This window comes from Poecile atricapillus, chromosome 16 (genome assembly GCF_030490865.1).
Source record: "Poecile atricapillus isolate bPoeAtr1 chromosome 16, bPoeAtr1.hap1, whole genome shotgun sequence".
Taxonomy (NCBI): domain Eukaryota; kingdom Metazoa; phylum Chordata; class Aves; order Passeriformes; family Paridae; genus Poecile; species Poecile atricapillus.
In genome coordinates, this window is record NC_081264.1 from 7953330 (window position 1) to 7972171 (window position 18842).

Consider the following 18842-nt stretch of genomic DNA (forward strand, 5'->3'; position numbering starts at 1 on the left):
TCTCAACAGGATTTTACTGCTTTCTAACTTGAAGTGCTGTTGGTGTACCTTGTTTCATGGTGTTGAGGCTGATTTCTCTGGATGTGATGCTATCAGGGTGCCAGCTGCCACAAAAATAGGGGTTTCCAAATGCCTATATCCGTGGCACTTGTAATAGGTTTTTAATAACTTGATCAGGACTTTGGAGTTGTGCCAACTTTCCTTTCATCTTCCCTTCTGTGTAGCAATCTGTAAGCTACTGTGTCACTGTCTGTGTGAGCTCTGTACTTGAAAGTGTCTGGGGTAGAAGTCAAAATTCATCAAGTATTTTTTCAAATGTGCAGTAATAACTTACATATGCAAGATTATAATTGTATTAAGATAGAAGGAATAGCTTCTCCTCTCTCTTTTTGCTACCTGACCTGATCTCCAGAACAGGGTTACTATGTATCCCCATGAATAATCACATGTGCAGTTTGCTTAAAAACCCAAGTGATGACCAACAACAAAATCAAACCTGTGTTCTTGCCTAGTACCAAGATTTTTGGCTTGCTTGTCAGCTGAGGGCCCCTTTCTTCACCCACTTCTATTAGCACAAAAAATTTGTTCATCTATCAAAGGAAATGCATTTATAATTTCCTCTCAGTGTTCATTGTGAACACTATTCTGGTTTGGTGCTGCTCATGCCATGGGCAGTTGTATTGTCCCAGTGCCACCGTCCTTGTGCAGTCTGCAAAGCAGCATTGGCACAGGGACTCTGCTGCCTGTCATCCTGTCTCCTCACTGTCCCAATTCTTTGGTTCCATGAGTTATTGCTGTGATGGTAAATCTTAAACTGAGATTTTTATTGAACAACCCATCAGATTGCTACTTTGCGTGAATGAAAGAGATTACAGAGTCAGACCTTTATTTCCCTCAGGACTCTTAATGGACTTGGTATCCTGGTGTGTTCCATGGATGGATCAGTGGCATTTTTGGACTTTTCCCAGGATGAACTTGGGGATCCACTCAGTGAGGAGGAAAAGGTACAGTAAGCACTCAGAGAATCTTTGATCATATTTTAGGGATATATTGATTCAATTAAAATACTGGTCTGTTTATAGAAGTATGTAGTAACTGATTTCCATGTTATAGAAAATGTGTTGTTCTTGTCTGCTTTATGAATCATTAAAAAAGAGTAGTCAAGAAGTGAATTCCTGGTATTAGTGTCTGTTCTGGAAAGAAAGAATTTGGAAAACATCCACTTGCTTATGCATCATTGTACATCTGAAGTATTTGGCCACGGAAACAAGAAGTGGGTGCTTCAAAACACTATAAAATTACTCTTTCACATGCATATATGCAAGTCTTTTTAAAGTGATTGCTCTTGGCTGTTTTTCCTCTCATTGCTATTAGCAACTAGAGCTTTGTATTTCATTTATTTTACATATTGATTTAGTGTTAGTTGAAAACACAAAGAAAAAAAATCTGGTGTATAAATGGTACAGAGGGCATTTTATGGATTCCATTGGATTTGTGTGATTCCCTTGTATTATAAGTAGTGATGTCGTGGTAGCACTTGTAGTCACTCACATCTTTAATGCCCACAGAGCAACATTCACCAGTCCACCTATGGCAAAAGTCTGGCTATCATGACTGAAGCTCAGTTGTCCACCACCATTATTGAGAATCCAGAGATGCTCAAGTACCAGCAGAGACAGCAGCAGCAGGGGGATCAGAAGAACTCTTCAATTCGGGAAGGCTCTGGGAATACCACAGCTCCCAAAGTGGCAAGCATGGTCAATGGGGAAAGTCTGGAGGACATTAGAAAGGTAGGAGCTCTTGGGCACTGTCAAATACTGAGTCACCAAATACCGAATTGTTAGGAAAGAATCAGTTTCTGTGCCCTTATTTGGGTTGAATGGCACCTTTCAGCCTGCATATGGCCCAGCTGATCAGCTTAGTGAGTCATTTACTGGGACTTGTTAAAAGTTAAATGCTTTTAAGCAGAAGTAAGGCTATGTGGAAGCAGGCTTGTGGATATTTCTGTGATGGGTGTAAAATTCTTGGTGTGCAGAAAGGAAACCAAGAGTAACTAATGACGGAGAAGCTGTTTCAGTTTCTCACTGATAGAAGTTGAAAGCATTATTTAATTCTGTCCTAAACATAGAACACAAATTTTAATTAAAGATTTGATATGCACAAAATATTTGATATTTTAGACTTGATTCTAAAGTGGACAGCAGATTACATTCTCCACAAATGCCTTTTCTACAGATGGATAGATTGAAAATTGGAAATGTTTGTGCGTATGAGAGAAAGTCTTTGCTAACAGATTTTTAATTGAGGCACCTCTTCTAATATATCTATTTTTGTCAGTTTGAAAAAAAAAAAAATAGCATTTCGCATTTATCAGAAATTGTGATAAAATGTATTTCCCAACAGAATCTCTTAAAAAAACAAGTTGAAACACGAACAGCAGATGGTCGGAGAAGGATCACACCTCTCTGCATAGCTCAACTGGACACTGGGTATGTTTGGAAGTAATCTTTAGAATCTTTCTTTACCTTCTTACCTTTTTGTTTGTTTGTTTTTTCCGTTTTCCAAACTTGCCATTCTGTCTTAGGGCATTGTAAAGCACTTACTGGAAATACATGTGTATTCTTATAAAATGCAGTTTCAACCAGTGTTCTTTGGCCATAAGATCTCACTTCTAATAGATAAGGCTAATTCTCATTATTTACTGTTATAGATGAGCAATGCTCTAATGTATTATTGATTCATATCTATATTAGTACCAGCTTTAATGTCCTTCGGATATGAGAAATTACTCTGGAAAGGTACTAGGGATTTATTTAGGTTGTACATGAGTATCCATATACATAAAAAGAAAGAATGGAATAAATAAAGCTAAAATTACTATTTTTGAATTATCTTTAAAGTGGTTTTGAGAAATGTATTTGTCATTTGTCTTTTTTGTTTAGGGATTTTTCTACAGCATTTTTCAATAGCATCCCAATATCTGGAACTCTGTCTGGCTCAATGATGTCTTCTCAAAGTAACCAGCAGCTCATGTCACTAGATTCTAACGCAGCAAATTCCCTTAATACTTCAAAGCCTTCTGTAGAGCCAACAGCAGCCAGTATAAAACCAACAGATGATGCAGCCAATAAAGATGGGTCAGTATTTGCTGTTTTGTTTTTCAAAACTTACATGGGTCTATTTAGTTTTTAACTCTTGTTGATCATTTTAAAATGAAGAAATTATTAGAGTGGTTTCCTTGCTGCAAAACCCCAAGAATCTAACCTTCCTGAAAACATTGACATTTTATTAGTGTTTGGTTAATTTAAATTTTGATAAATCAGGAATGAATAAATCCATGTGCATAGTTCTGGCAGTGAACTTCAGTGCAATGAAGTTCACAGCTGATTGCTAATGCTTTAACAAAATGACTCACTTGTGGGTTGGTGGGTTGCTATTAGTAAACAATAGAAGGTGTTCCAGTAGTGTAAATAATGAAACCTACTTTACATCAAATTTTGACCTGTGTCCTCTCTTCAGACATGGTGTTCCTTCTTTCCTGTACTACAACATCTGCATAACAAATCAGAGCACAGTGACATTGATTTGTCAGTCCACATGTGCTGATGGACCAGTGTGTTTTTCAAAGTAATTACAGAACAACTGAATTTTACTTGCTTTTCCTTCAGTGGTAGCACTGACCTGAATTCTTCTCAGTCTATTTTTATAGCATTTGTAGCAGCAGAGTGTCATTGAAACCTCTACTTCTCCATCAAATTTGGTTGAAATTGGCCACAGATTAAAAAATGAGCGGGTGGACTATGAGTAATGATTGACAGATGAAACTATTAAGTATCCTTTTCTATGTAAATTGTACTTCTAGTAGCTTTTTAGTACAAGCATCAGTTATTTTAGAGCCATTGATTCTCTGAATTCATTCTCTGAATGAATTGAAAAATCCCTAAAGTAAACAGCTATTGAAATAATAGATCCCTGGAATGCTTTAGTGTGGGGAAAACACATTCCTTTGCCCTAGAGTTATGCTTGGAAAGGCCTAATAATCAGGTTGGATTTTCAACAACCAAATGTAATGCTGATATGAATTGTTTCATCTCAAATTATTTGACTGATAAACAGTGAAATATAATATCATAATGGAAATATTTAATAACTTGAAGGAGGGGGTAAAAGCAGGAATCCCTGTGATCATTTTAAAAAGTGATCCTTTTCCAATAAGTACCAGCTGAAAGTATAATTTTCTTCCTGAATTTAAAAAACACAATAAATGAATTAGGGTCTTTTAATCCAGAAATGTGGCCACATGAAGCTCTGAGGTGCATCATAGACAGCTTTTGAGAATAGGCAAAGCTTGCTAAACACTGATGCAAGAAAGAGTGGAAGAAGAATATAATAACTGATGATGTACTTGAGTGAAAGGTTTTCAACATTGTTTCTAGACAGTGTTATGAATGCTAGTTGTTATGAGCAATGCAGCTTACCAGTACTAAATTTTTCACTTCTTCTTTTGCTGTCTCTTTTCTTGGCAGTGTAAATGCTACCTCTGCCTCAGCTGCTCCTTCTGCATCGTCTTCCTCTGTGTTGACAACTCCATCCAAGATTGAACCTATGAAAGCATTTGATTCTCGATTCACAGAACGCTCCAAAGCCACCTCAGGGACTGCTGTTGTAACAAACACAAATCAGACTGTTGTGGACAGGTAGGACATAGCCTGGGGAGGGAGGAAGGTAATGATGGAGAGTTGAAACACTAATTCTCTGTAGTGTAAATGTCACACTGCTGACACTCCAGAAGTTGTCTTGGGCTTTTCCCACTATTGGAAGGAAGGGGGCAACTACAAATAGGTAAATTCTGTGCTGGTGTTATCCCTTTGTACATTTGTCCCTGGCATTTTGGTATCAAGCAAATTGTCCAAGATATTCCAGGTCAAAACTATTGTTGTAAGAGGCTGTGTGTGCACATGCCTGTGTGACTGAGTTCAGCTGGACTCCTTAGAAGACAAAAATAGCCAAAAATACCAGTCTGCATCTCTGTACAAGAGAGATTTACTTCAAGATAAATTACCATACATGTCAGCAGATGACCTCTCATCATCATAGCTGCAGTTATACTTCAGTTTTATGCCTTGAAGGCATGCAGAGGAGATTCTCTGATTTTAAAGGGTTTTTGGCTCTGGATCCATGTGTTTAAAAAAAAGAAAAAAGCATTTTGTTTTGTGACACAGTGTTATGGCATAAGTATTCCTGTTTCACCAAAACAAATGATAAAAAAATAGCAGTTCTTGAGAAAAAAGTATGTAGTTCCCCACTTATTATCAGGAAAACTTATTTTCATACGTCAATATTTTTATGGCAGAGAGCTTAACCATGTGATGCAGAAGCAAGATGTAGTAAATTACTCTCGTAATTGCTTCTAGTGTGTCAGTGAAATATGGATAAAAGTGTATTGTTTGGCTTAATTCAGATGCCAGAGAAAAAAGGTTTGTATTATGCAAGGTATATCTCTGAAGCCAGTTAATTAAGGAATAAGTGGCGAGTTAATAACCAGCTATTGAAGGAAGCTATGGAAGGAAGGGGAAGAGTGTGATTGACCGATTTTAGGATATAATGTTTAACAAGAGAGTTCACAGGCATTATACTTTGTATCAGTTATAATATATTTAGTTATATATAGGGTCATGGACCTGTTGGAGCAAGTCCAGAGGAGGCCACAAAGATGATGGGAAGGCAGGAGAACCTCTGCTGTGAAGAAAGGCTGAGAGAGCTGGGGCTGTGCAGCCTAGGGGAGAGAAGGCTCCAGGGTGATCTTACTGCAGCCTTCCAGTGCCTAAAGGGGCTGCAAAAGAACTAGAGAGGGACTTTTCACAGGGGCATGTAGTGGCAGGACAAGGGAAAATGCCTTCAAACTGAAAGAGGGCAGGTTTAGGTGAGATATTAGAAAACAATTCCTTCCTGTGGGGGTGATAGACACTGGAACAGATTGCCTGGAACAGAGAAATGTTGATGTCTCATCCCTGGAAGTGTTCAAGGCCAGATGGGATGAGGCTTGGAGCAACCTGGCCTAGTGGAAATTGTCCCTGTCCATGGCATAGGGTTTGAATCAGATGTCTTTAAGGTCTCTTCTAACTCCAATCATTCTGTGATTCCATAGTTATGGTTCCTGAAATGGAAGCTGGAGCAGTGAAGTCATGTGTATGGTTTGCAGTAGTCAAAACTGAACAGAACTGAACAGAACAACTTCTGGGGGTAGACAACAGAATGGCAAACATTCTACATGAATAAGGGGAAAGTCTAATGTCCACTGACGGGGAAAAGATGAACTACTCTTGCATCTTAGAGTGCTGAATTATTTGTATCAGCTCAGGGAAAGACATCTGATGGTAATTGGAACTGAATGCTAAAATAAAGTTGCTATTTCCAGCTTTATCCCATTGCTAACTGCTGGTTTGATTAATTTTTTTTTTAAAGGGGAGAATATGTCTGATGGGTTTACATATATATTGCACATTGTACTTCTGGAAAGGGTTTGCCATACCTCTTCAGCTTCCTCCTCCTGCCTTCGTGCATTTTGAAGTACGCTCAGAGGCCTAAGAAATGTCATCTTATCTGCAAGAAAACAATGTGTAGGATACATGGCAACTTTTGGAATCAGCTTTTTTTTACAGACTTTTTTCTTACAGACTGAAGGATCAGAATTTAATTAAAGACAATAAGCCCAAGGATATTCTGGAGAGCAGCAGTGACAGTGAAGAGAAGATTCCAGCTGTTAAACCGCTCAGTGTACCCAAACGGAAACTGGAACTTGAGGGAGAAACAGTAGAAAAGAAGAAAAAAGGAAGGCCTCGAAAAGACTCCAGACTTGTACCAGTAACTCTAACTGTTCAGGTGAAATATATAAGATTCATTGTGGCTTTTGAAGTTCATTTAATAAATCAGTCTCATGTTGATTTGTTCCATCAACTCAGGGAGACACATTAGTATCAGTCCCTCAGAATTTTTAGCCATGCCTCTTCCATGCCTTTAAACTTACTGGTTTTAGAAATTAAGCTTAGAAAAAGCAGGTACAACTGGTGTGGAAAATGTTTTTATCTTTTATATAGATATGTAGCTACTTACTAAAGGTCCCAGCATGCTAAGTAATGCTAGCCTGCCAAATGACTGTATAGAATAAAATCAAATGCCAACAGTTTTTGGTGGTGTATGATGGAGAGTGGTCCAAGAACAAGAAAGTGACTTGGATACGGTGACTTCAATGGTCAGAATTTGCTCAGAACCCTAAAGTAGTTGCTTTAGAGTTTGCATCATTTTAGGGCTTATAGATACCTGTGTTTTCAGTATCTAGAGCTTCAATTTTCCATGTAATATACATGAAATTTTCATTAATTAGTTGCAGCTGAAAATAGGGTTGGTTTTTTAAAAAAAAAAAGACCACTTCTAGTTTTTGTTTTCTTTTGATTCTTAGAAGCTATATTTAAAAAGTTGTATTCATACAACTAATTGGAATAAGACTAACATTTGCAATTGGCATTATTTGGAATTTTAAGAAAATTCTTTTTCAAATCAATATATTTGGTAGAATATATTTGGTTTTCACTTTTTTAATAGAAAAACATAACTATTTCTGCAATTTTTTTCCAGTCCCCAGCTACACTGGCCTCTGAGAAGGATGCTGCTTGCATCTCTGCACCAGCATTAGCACTTAAACTGCCAACCCCAATCCCACAGAAATCGTTTACTTTGCAAGTAAGTGAACTATAAGGAAAAAAAAACCTTAATACTTTAGCAACAAACAAAAAAATTCTGCTTTCTTTTAAATATCCTAAGGTTATTCACATCCTTTGATGAGTTAACGTTTGAATGCGTGTATTTGTTCAAGCAAGCAAGATGGTAACACTTTAGCTTCTAAGAATATGTCTGTATTAGTAAAGATAATGGCAAATCAGCTAAAAATAGGACTCTTCTGACCCAGCTAAACTCCAAAGAGGAGTGAGTACCTCTGGTTCATCAGTCCCTCCTCCTGGTTACCAAAGTGTGTGGTGGAGATAAGAGTCTCTGTGGGGAGTGGCTGCAGCACTGTTACTGCAGTGGTGTTGGGAGTACCCCATGAGGAATAAAACCAGGGCTTTTTCTCTCATGGAGGTGCTCTGCATCTGAACAGGCTGGCAAATAGTAATGTTTTAGATATTTATGGGACAGTTTGTAGGTGTGTTCAGGCTGTGGTAGTCTGGTTCCAATTGCAAGACTGTGGGGAGACTGGGCACATACAGACTTGAGCTGGTGCCCATAATTAGGAAGCAGAGACAGACTAGCACAGCCTTTCCTTATGGCTGTGCTTCAAACACAAAGAAATTACTTGTGTTTTAGGCAAGGCTGATTTTCAGAGGTCTGCTTCTTTTGAAGTGCCATGGTATATTTTGAAGCCACATTAAACAGAGAATGCCATACTTAAATCTGTTCTTAAAGACAGCATTTTTTTGGTTCTGCTTTTTGGTTGCTGCTTTTTTGAGTAGTTTCTTTCCTCTTCCAAAAAATTATTTTATTTTTTGTATTTCAGATAAGTTCAGATCCATCAATGTACCTGGAAGTGGAGAACGAAATGACCACAGTGGGAGGCTCAAAGTTGAGCAGGTTAAAGTGTAATCGAGAAGGAAAGGAATGGGAGACAGTCCTCACCAGTCGAATCCTCGCTGCAGCAGGAAGCTGGTAAGAGAGTATCTTCTGGAGGAAGGGGGTCCTGAAGGCCAGAAGACATTTTTAGGTGTACAAAAGTACAGTTTACAGTTATTTTTTCATAATAAATATGGGTAAAGGTGTGCACTGCTCTTAGTCCCAGGTTTGGCTTCAATTATTAACTCTATCTTAAAGCATCACAATTCGCATTAGCCAGTTAGAACTGTTTCCTGTATTTTTACATTTCTCCTTTAAATTTCTTCATCAAAGTTGACTAAACCATAAGTGAAAGGCTTTCAAGTGCTAGCTACTAAGTAATAAACAATTTGAAATGGTGTGTTTGGTCATGTCGAAGTATTTTCCTGAGTCTTTTGCTGTATTTTCTCTTAATTTTTCTCAATTTTGCCTAGTTCCAACTGCAGTGTTTAAACTGAAAGTGTATTTCTGAAGCCTGAGCTCTATCTAGGTCTGAAAAATGAGCAGCAAATTTTAAAGCTAAATACAAGTACAGGCTTGATGGAGAGCTTATGTATAACAAAAAGTTTTACTGATATTTCCAGCAATACCCCTTGGTCTGTTTAGTTTATGACTTATCCTCTTGGTATCAAAATTTTTTTCTTAAAGCTACAACAGTTATTTTTTGGGAATTTATCTGAGTTGTATGATAGTTTAAGAATTCAGCCTGGTTTTTTGCTACTTGCATTTGACAGCATGCAAATGTTTCTTGTTTGTTTTCTTTCCCAGTGAGATTGTAACTGTGGCCTGTGAGAAGCGAACATTGTCAGTATTTTCAGCTTGTGGTCGTCGCCTTCTTCCTCCTATAATATTGAATACACCCATTTCCACCCTACATTGCACAGGTTCTTGCATCATGGCTCTCACCACTGCTGCTACGCTCTCTGTTTGGTAAGGGCCACGTTGGCTGCAGCAGCTGGCTCAGGCCATGTTCCTAGGTACCTTCAGTTGTGTCACTGCACTGCTGTTGAGGCAGGAGCTTAAACTACATCAGGTCTGAACACAAGCCCACTTCTGAATAGAATATGCAGAGTTAACTGTGCAGGGCTGTTTCTGTTTCAGCAGAATCCTGTTTCTGTTCTAGGACAGTCCAGAATATTTAACTTCATTCTAGAATGAAGATAAGGAATCAGCTAGAAGTCACTAGTTTAAGTGCTTGTGATGCATGTGTCATGGAATGGGGAGGGGTGGGGAAGAGAAGTATGGTTACTCCGTCTTCCATCACACTTAACCAATGAAGCACACGAGTTTCAGAGTTAAAGTACTCCAGCCATTTTCAAAATGCCAAGATAAAAACACTGGTAACTCATTTACAGTTGTTGAATTCAATCTAATGGCTCAGGCAAGTCAGAGCTCCTAAAGGAGTTATTTGGATCCTCACTGTTTGCTTTGTTGTAATGAGGTTTCCTGATAAAGTGCCATAAAAATTGTTCTCTGCTATTAACTTCTGTCTTGCTATAAGGGGTTTGAGTTTGCCAAAATAATTTTGTCAAAGCAATGAAGAAAATGTCAGAACAAAAAAATTCTAAACAAATTTCCCAACCCCCACTTTGTCATGAATAGTGAAGAAGTGCATTTGTTAAAAGATTTTGGAGTTTTCAGTTGAATGTTGACTGCAGACTTGTCCTTTTGTCTTTTTCAGGGATGTTCACAAGCAGACAGCCATTGTTAGAGATGAGTCTTTGCAAACAATATTTTCAGGTAATAAAAAAGTCCTTTAATTACCAACCTGTGAGCCCACTGTACTATTTAGTGCCATTTATGAATATGCTGAAATTTTATGAAACCTGAAAAGCCTAAACAAATAATTTCCCTTCATTATTGTGTAATAAAGGGAAGTTCTTGAAATAACAGTGACAACAATATCAGTGAGTAGCAAGCTTGTGTGAGATTCTGCAGCGTATAGTCTGCCTTGCTTCTGAATGTAGAAATTCAGTGTTGTAAAGATCACAAAATAAATACTCAATGTAATTGTAATTGCTACTGCAGCAATTTCTCTGTGTAATTTGCATGTTTATTGTCTCAGTGATGAACAATAACTGATTATCTTCTGATTCATTACTTAAAAACCTTCACTTTCAATCACTGCAATATCTGGCATAACACAAATCATTAAAAAAGCAGTGCCTCAGAGTCATTAGCTTCTGTTTTAGCTTTAATCCATACAGTACTAATCCAAACTAGCTAGAAAGCAGTTGTATTAGCAGTCTGCAAATGTCATTATTAGAAGTTACATGCACAAGCCCTGGGCTTGGAGTATGCTGGGAAATGAGACTCCAGCTATCCCACTTGCACTGTGCTCTCAGAGGGCACACTTTTCTGAACATGCTGGGGTTTATGATTTTAACTTAATGGGAAAAAGAAAGCTCTAAAGGCTTCTTGAATTACAAAGGACATGGTAGAATTGCTGAAGATTTTCTTGAGGTAAGGAGAATGTTCCTGATTAAGCCCATATTCTGTATAAATTGCAGCATCAAGATTGATAATGTATTTTGCAAAATTGATGTTAATGCTACTGCACTGAGCCTGGTGCTTGCCATCATTAGCTTGTGTCTTGACCTTCCTATCAGTGCTTGAGAAGAACATTGAACCTTTTTCTCTTGGTTGTTGTAACTGATAATTAATGGTGGATACCATTTTTACCATTGTGAGTCTTAGGCAAGACTTCCAAAAGAAACACTTTGGTCTGATTTGACTTGTAGGAAGTGATGCAACTGTCTCTCAGATCTTGCTGACTCAGCATGGAATTCCTGTCATGAGCATGTCTGATGGGAAGGCATACTGCTTTAATCCTTCTCTTTCTACATGGTAAGTCATGGATTATTTCCTGCTTTTACAACTCAGAGGAACTGACCTGTTCTGATTTACTGGGAAGAAATCATTCTGCCTCAGTCATAGAAGAGTCATTACTAAACACAAGAAAAGGCTACACAAGAATCTGTGTCTTGTTGGGATAGGCTTTCCCCATGGAAAGGCATAAGTTCCTCTGAAAAATTTCCATGGGTAAATTATTTACAGGGTCTTTCCAAAATAGGTTCTTTGTTGTCTTCTTAGAAAGAAAAAAAACATATGTTGTAATCCTAATATAATTGTTGTAATTAGCGTAATGAGCCTGCTGGATGAAAGAGCTTATTGTTTTAATTCCTCCTTAGAATAATTGTTGTTATTCAACTACACAAAGTGAATGCTCTGGAAAAGTACCTTTTTTGTTCTTTTTATTAAGGGAGTAAGGAGCAGGAGACAGGCTCTCAGCCATAATTCTGAATTTTCTGCCATTTCTTAGTTTGTACCACAGCTTGGGAAATATATAAAAGAGCAATGCCTTTAGTCATCATACAAATTTAAACATGATAAAGCAGCAGAGGGTGTTTTAAATATTTGTACCATTTTACCCCTGTGCTGTCTGAAGTCTGAACTTTGCATTGGCTTGAGCCACTCTTTCTCCTGGCATCTCAAGCCAGTGAAGATGATATCCTTAATCAGATGTGGGAATGGCAGCTGTAATGTCAGCTCCCTCCATATGAAGGGAAAGCTGTAATTATGGAAAAGATTGTCAACGTGTGTGTGTCTGGTGGCTGGACCTGACATAAGGTAAAATCAAATTCTTAATAAGAAAGTCATTACCTGTGTTCACTCCAGGCATCATTCTGGGTTATGGCTTCTTATTAGATTGTAAAATGGCAATGAGAAAGTTCATTTCCTTCTAAACTGATAGTAAATTATATTATGTAATTAATATTTTTAACTTTGGGAGTCGGAGGGATACAGCACAAGCAAAATTTGGACAAGTAGTGGGAATAATCAGGGTCCCTGGAATTCCTGAGCCACTTCAGTGATATTTTTTGGTTATCTGTGAAAACACAAATCAGGTTTTGAGGCAGAACAGAGCTGGATCTGCTGATGTTGCCATTTGCACTCATCCGACTTGTTTTTTGTTTGTTTGCTTCTTTCTAGGAATCTTGTTTCTGACAAACAGGACTCTCTAGCACAATGTGCAGACTTCAGGACTAGTTTGCCATCCCAAGAAGCCATGCTGTGTTCTGGGCCCTTGGCTGTAATACAGGGACGCACATCAAAGTACGCACGCGCCGCCTTCGTGTCATCAGCGCGTTTGGGTTTTGTCATGTTCTGTATTCACATGCCTGAATCACTGAGTTACCTCTTGAAATGCCAATGGCTCTGAAATGCTCAGTCATTCATACAGTGGTTTTTTAATCCTTTGCATGTTTATAGTCTTAATGTTGTTATGAGATTGTCTGAGGGGCAGGAAAACATGCTCTAAATATAATCATTTTAAGACTCCTCTTTATTGCATGGGTAAGGTATTGGACAATTCTGTTACACTTTTATTAGCTAAACTGCATCTTTTACATTTTGCATTTTAACTTTTAGTTTACGTGCTTTATGGAGTAGGCCTACAATTTTGGAGTTAGTGCAGTTGGCCTCAAAGAATCTATTTAATGAAGTCTTTGAGAAAGTTGAGATATTAGTCATCTAGTGAGTATTTTTAACAAGTGAAAATATCACCAAGGAATTGTGTGAGCCAGAGCAGATTCCTGTAGGTAGCTTAACAGCCCATCCACACTTGGATTTAACTAGATTTCCCAGGCAGATTTCATTGCTATTTCTGCTCTTCACATCCAAGTTGAATTTTTTTCCAGAGAAAAACTGTGTAGAGTTGTATGATTTTATTGCTGTTCTCTTGAGGGGAATGGGATTTTGTTGTGAAAAGCACTTGAAATATAAACAAACACTCTCTTTTTGAGAGAGAGACAATAACAGAGTGAAAAATTCCATTTTTGAAAAACATTCTAATAAGTGGTTACTCTTTTCAAGTTATCTTTCTTATGACAATATGTTTATATGGCAGAAATCCTTTAAATGCTTGAACTTGATATCTTGTGTGCCTCTGAAAGATTGGTGCTTTATAGCTAGTGCTACAAAAAGATATATTCCTTAAACTTGTATCTGATTTTATGGCACATTAATGTTTTTGGTTTTGCAGTTCAGGAAGGCAAGCTGCAAGACTGTTCTCCATGCCTCATTTAGTGCAACAAGAAACAACACTTGCATACCTGGAGAACCAGATAGCAGCAGCACTTATGTTACAATCCAGTCATGAATATCACCACTGGCTCCTTATCTATGCACGGTACCTAGTTAATGAAGGTGAGACTTCCCAGGCTCTGGTACTCCTCTGCAGCTCTGATGGGCTTCTAAAAAACACTCTTCATGTTCATGTGTGATTGCCCTTAACGTCCTCCTTTTAGCACTTGGCTTCTGGACTCGTGTTTTGCTTAAAACCAAAACAAATTGTATTTGCTTCTGCAGTGCTGAGTCCTCAGGAATCCTGTTTTGACAGTGACTGGGAACAGACTGTGGTCTGGGGAGGCAATGCCATCTGCGGACTCCAGTCATGGCAATTGCATTGTAAAAAAGCCCAGTGGTCTGTCAGGCATGTCCTAGATATTGTCTGGCAGCAGCTACAGATGTCTCAGGGAAACCAGCAGCGCCAGTAAAATGAGTAACCCTCCTCAGCCAGCTGACAATTGCTGCCTGATGTGAGATGGAGGAGTTGCTCAGTCTCTGGCACTTTGTACCCGAACACATAAAATTGCAGAGAATTTGCTTGAATTGCTTGCACTTTATTATTTCTTTACATTATAAAATTTCAACTGCCTGTACTGGTGAATTCCACATGTTAAATTCTGTGGAAAAAAAGGAACACACCAGAAAGGTTCCTTGTATCTGTTTTATATTTTAATACACTTTAAGCTATTATGTTAGATAAGGTTAATCAACAGACTTTATACTTTTTGGGTTCTAAAGATCTCTGTTGTATCTCTGCCTGTCTGCATTCATAATTTAGTAGTTCCCTTTGTGTTAATTCAGCCTTACTCCTCACCTTGCATAATCATTCTGCACAGAGGGAAATGAAATGATTCGCATTATGCCACCTAATAGGTGTTGGCAGAATTAAAATCAAACTCATTAATTATTACCTTTTGACCCTTACCTTATTTAACAAGAGAGCTTGTTGAACTGTGTATGGCTCTCTCTGTCCTTCCCCAGTTGAAATTAAAATATTAATCTTGGGTCATATGTTAGAGATGGTTGTACTTTTAAAAGCCTTCTCCAACTGCAAACCTCTGCTGCATGCACTGGGTTCCTCTGGCACCTGCAAATGTTGCTGCCATGGATGGATGGATGGATGTCACAAAAACTGTGCTTTGCCAGATGTGTATTGTTGCTTCAGTAGTTTTCTAGAACTTTGAAAATTGCACATCCTACTATTGACCCTTTATTTTTATTATTATTTCAACATCTACTGAATTCCAGTCCACTGAAATACTTGATCAATTACATGTTGATTGGCAAGTTACTCTTGAATAGACTTTGTTTCTTTCGAGGGAATTCCCCCTTCTGATTTTTGGGTAAATAAAGGCAGCCCAGAAACTATGTGTGGTTTTATGGAAGGTGTTTTGGTTTTTTAAAAGCTGGTATGTGGGAAGGGAGAGTGAGGTTGAGATCAGGGCAGCTCTTAAAACAAGCTGGAGTAATTACCTCAGACTTCAGTTTTTCTCCCTGTTGTAGATCATCTGTAGTAGTGGGTTTGGTTTTGAGAACCTTAAATAAGACCCTTCAGGGCTCTAAAAATCATTTTATACTTCCAAAGAATTGCTGTAAGAATAGAAATATAACTTTCCAGAAATCAATGCTTTGGGCTTTATTTTATTCCAGATACTTGTAATTCTTTCCTGAATTTTGTCTGCTACATTGTGGAGTGGTTATATGTAGTGAAATGCTGTGTTTTTCAAATTTTAAATTGTGATTTTATTTCTGACTATCTCCAGGGTTTGAATATCGTTTGAGAGAATTATGCAAGGATTTACTGGGTCCAGTCCATTACTCAGCTGGAAGTCAGTGGGAATCAACAGTTATGGTAAGTTACGATAATAGTTTAATGAAGAACAAGGAACAGTTTCCCATAAAAATTACAGGGTATTATCCTTTCTATAGTCAGCTCTGATCATTTAAGCAGGCTTTCTCCCATGGCACTGAGATTTATTCCATGTGAAACCACAGGGAAATTCTTGTTGCCCCAGTGTCATCTCTGGTGCTGTCTTGAGTATCACACAGATGAAGGAAAGTTGTGTGTTCAGCTCTCCAGATTGTTCAGACAGCAGCTTTGAAACAGGGACATGCCAAAGACATGTCTTCCCTCAGAGCACAGCCTGGAGTCTGGAACTGCAGAGACTGCTCCAGCTTCATGAGAGTGTAAATGTAAAGACAGTTTTTATTCTGGGAATCATAGAAACAGAGTGAGAACATAAAATACACAGCTCTAGGCAGGAAAAAAGGCATGAATCTTAGAGAGCTCTGTGGAACATGTTAATGATAACAAATAATAAATTCTGAGGATGCTTTTGTGTTTTCTGTGCAGGGTTTACGAAAGAGAGAACTATTGAAAGAGCTTCTTCCTGTTATTGGACAGAACCTCCGCTTCCAGAGGCTTTTCACAGAGTATCAAGAGCAGCTGGACATCTTGAGAGACAAGTAGCATGTCCCCAGATTTTCCCTGTGGGGCCTGGTCTGAGAGAAACTGCTGAACAGCATTAAGTAGAAACAAAAGAGGAGCGAGAGCCCGGGCAGTGGGGACACTCCTGAAGAAGGGCTGTGCCGCAGAGGTCCCAGCGGATTTCTGGAGATGATGAGTGGAGGAGCTCAACAGTTTCCCCAGTGAAACTTGACCATTGAAGCTGTGACCTCTGTTTCTATGGGAAGTCATGGATATGTACTTCAGGGGGATCCTTTTGGATCTGGATCTCATTTAATATTAAAACTAGCTGAGAACTGTTTGTGCGGTTTCTTGGATGTCCTGTGAAAAGCACAGTACTTCAGAGTACACTGAACAGCATATTTAACCCTGTTTAGGGTTTTTTGCCTGAGGATTTATTGAGGCTCAACACTATATTGAATTAGATGAATGAGCCACATAAAAAGAAATTTCATAAATATTAAGGTATTATGCAGCCAATAGACTCTTTCCTGTGAATATAATAATAATAAGAGGCTGTTCTAACACATGGACTATTTTTGTACTAGAATTTGCTAACTTGTAATATGGAATTTTATTTGGCCAATAATCAGGCTATCACAACAAAGTCATCTTGTAGGAGTTTAATTACAAAGGCTATGTTTCAAAGTAACTCTACCAAATTAACATGTCATCATCAGGTTTTTAATTTTTCAATGTTTGTAAAAGGCATTTTGGGGGGAGGGGGAGGGATATAATGGGATGGCTCTTTTTGTAAGTACAAAATAAAAGAACATTGCATTGGTTTAAAAAAATAACAAAAAGTAAAAACATGGTCTTGAATTATTACAAAGGGCACAGGCATTTCCAGGAATGCCAACACAGGCTGAATCACAGTAATGTGTCAAGAAATAAATAATTCTGTCTGGATGATCTTTCCTCTGAAAGCGTGATCAGACAAGAGCTGGTGCTGTCTGTGGACAGCTACAGCTTTCTTCCCCCAGAATCCCATCTTGGCCAAGGGAGCAGGGGCTTTGTGGGAATGCTCATCATCTCAGACAGAGACAAACAGGCTCCCCTCACCATTGACCAGAGTGCCTGCACTGCAGCAAGGAAGGAGCTTTCTGCAGTTATGGCTGTGTTCCTTGTGGAGTGCTTTTGGAATTCCACTGAAAAAATCAAGTTGTTTTCTTTTCCCAGAGTGTACTTGGTGCTGGGAAAGGAGCAGGGGAAGGTGTTGGTTCTTTGCAGGCCCTGCTGCTTGGGTGTGCCTTGCTTTGAAATGTTTTTGAGTAAGAGAATTGAAATGATTAAGTGTATTTAAACCCTTGTAAAAGGTCAGTTTCCCTCCTAAACATTTAACAAACAATATCCTTCACCCTCAGCCAGGACAAGGTGTAGCTGTGCTGCTGTGGCCAAAGTCTAATAGCGAGAACCACTTGTCATGTTGTAAATAATTCATACACTGTTCCCAATTCGACTACGCTCGTGGGAACGAGTATTCTGTTCCTCAGAGGAAAACCATAACAACATAGAATCATGGACTTCCAGAAACTGTTTAGTATAAGCCCCTGCAAGCAGAGCAGGTTGTGCTCACCTTGTGCTCATGGATGCAGCCGAGGACCAAGAGATGGGATTAAAACAGGAGCTGAACATCATCTTCTACGGGGAAGGGGAGTCTGGCTATCCACTTCCATGGATGTCACTCCAGTGGCTCTTGTAGGCAGCTGCCAGGGTGATGGTTTAACAAGGAAAGAAAAAAGGAGCATGAATGGATTTGGAGGTGTTTGATGAGAGAAAGCTTCAGGACAACTGGCTGTTTCCTCCTGCTAAAGAAAATGGATCTGTACTCTGGCCATCCACTGTTCAGCCTTGTGCTGTTCGTACTAGTCTTGAATGAAGGCCCTTTAATGGGATTTAAAGGTAATTAGCTAAGGGACAGTAAATTCTTTGTCGTTAAGTCTTTGAAGAGACACTGAAATGCTTTTTGTGAAGAGCCGTATCCATATTAAGACACCAAGTAGGTTTTTCTACCCGTTTTTTTTCCTGGGATGTTCTGACACTGCCCAACAGAGCAGGAACACAAAGATTTTAAAATTCCAGGCAAGCAAACATGTTTTAGTGAAGCGGAGCCCTGGAAGGCTGCTCTGAGCTCGCACCAACCTTCTCGAGCCTGAGCATCCCCGGCCTGCCCGGCCGGTTCCCCGCGGCCCCGGAACGCTCCTGCCACCGCCGGTGTTTCCGCAGCGCGGCCGTTCCCCGGCGCACCCGGCGGAAGGCGCGGGCGGGCCTGAGGCGCAGCGCGGGCCGAGCAGGCCGAGCCGCCGCCATGGGCAAGCGGCAGCACCAGAAGGACAAAATGTGAGCGGGGGGCGCGGGGCAAGGCGCGGGGGGGCCGGGCTGTGCGGGGCCGTGTGTGTGCTGTGCCTCAGTGACCCCCCTGTCTCGCAGGTACATCACGTGCGCCGAGTACACGCAGTTCTACGGCGGCAAGAAAGCAGGTAAGGGGGGACGGGCCTTCCCCTCAGCCCCCCGGGGCAGCGGGGCTGGAGTGCGGGCCCCGGGCTGCGGCCTGAGGCCGCGGTCCTGCTCGGAAATGCCGCCTTTCTGGCCAGATGAGCGT

The 18842-nt window shown here is 39.5% G+C and overlaps 2 protein-coding genes across 6 annotated transcripts in view; both read left to right on the forward strand.

Annotated features, from left to right (window-relative positions):
- The window catches only part of LOC131585460 (protein HIRA), a 32083-nt gene extending 15547 nt beyond the window's left edge, over nucleotides 1–16536 (forward strand). For 3 of the 5 annotated variants that reach the window (XM_058851675.1, XM_058851673.1, XM_058851678.1), the window contains 15 exons: nucleotides 899–1004; nucleotides 1569–1790; nucleotides 2404–2489; nucleotides 2943–3137; nucleotides 4527–4697; nucleotides 6663–6882; nucleotides 7636–7740; nucleotides 8552–8700; nucleotides 9412–9573; nucleotides 10325–10383; nucleotides 11385–11490; nucleotides 12637–12759; nucleotides 13688–13851; nucleotides 15537–15625; nucleotides 16127–16536. In XM_058851675.1, the coding sequence (XP_058707658.1) occupies nucleotides 899–1004; nucleotides 1569–1790; nucleotides 2404–2489; nucleotides 2943–3137; nucleotides 4527–4697; nucleotides 6663–6882; nucleotides 7636–7740; nucleotides 8552–8700; nucleotides 9412–9573; nucleotides 10325–10383; nucleotides 11385–11490; nucleotides 12637–12759; nucleotides 13688–13851; nucleotides 15537–15625; nucleotides 16127–16243 (2074 nt within the window). In that variant the 3' untranslated portion in view covers nucleotides 16244–16536. The remainder of the gene's footprint in view (nucleotides 1–898; nucleotides 1005–1568; nucleotides 1791–2403; nucleotides 2490–2942; nucleotides 3138–4526; nucleotides 4698–6662; nucleotides 6883–7635; nucleotides 7741–8551; nucleotides 8701–9411; nucleotides 9574–10324; nucleotides 10384–11384; nucleotides 11491–12636; nucleotides 12760–13687; nucleotides 13852–15536; nucleotides 15626–16126) is intronic. The other 2 variants (XM_058851676.1, XM_058851674.1) reach the window with 1 other exon arrangement.
- Nucleotides 16537–18483: 1947 nt separating this feature from the next.
- PPIL2 (peptidylprolyl isomerase like 2) overlaps nucleotides 18484–18842 on the forward strand; it is a 66202-nt gene continuing 65843 nt past the window's right edge. Inside the window, exons 1-2 of the mRNA XM_058851683.1 lie at nucleotides 18484–18580; nucleotides 18671–18720. Coding sequence (XP_058707666.1) covers nucleotides 18549–18580; nucleotides 18671–18720 — 82 coding nt within the window. The 5' untranslated portion in view covers nucleotides 18484–18548. The remainder of the gene's footprint in view (nucleotides 18581–18670; nucleotides 18721–18842) is intronic.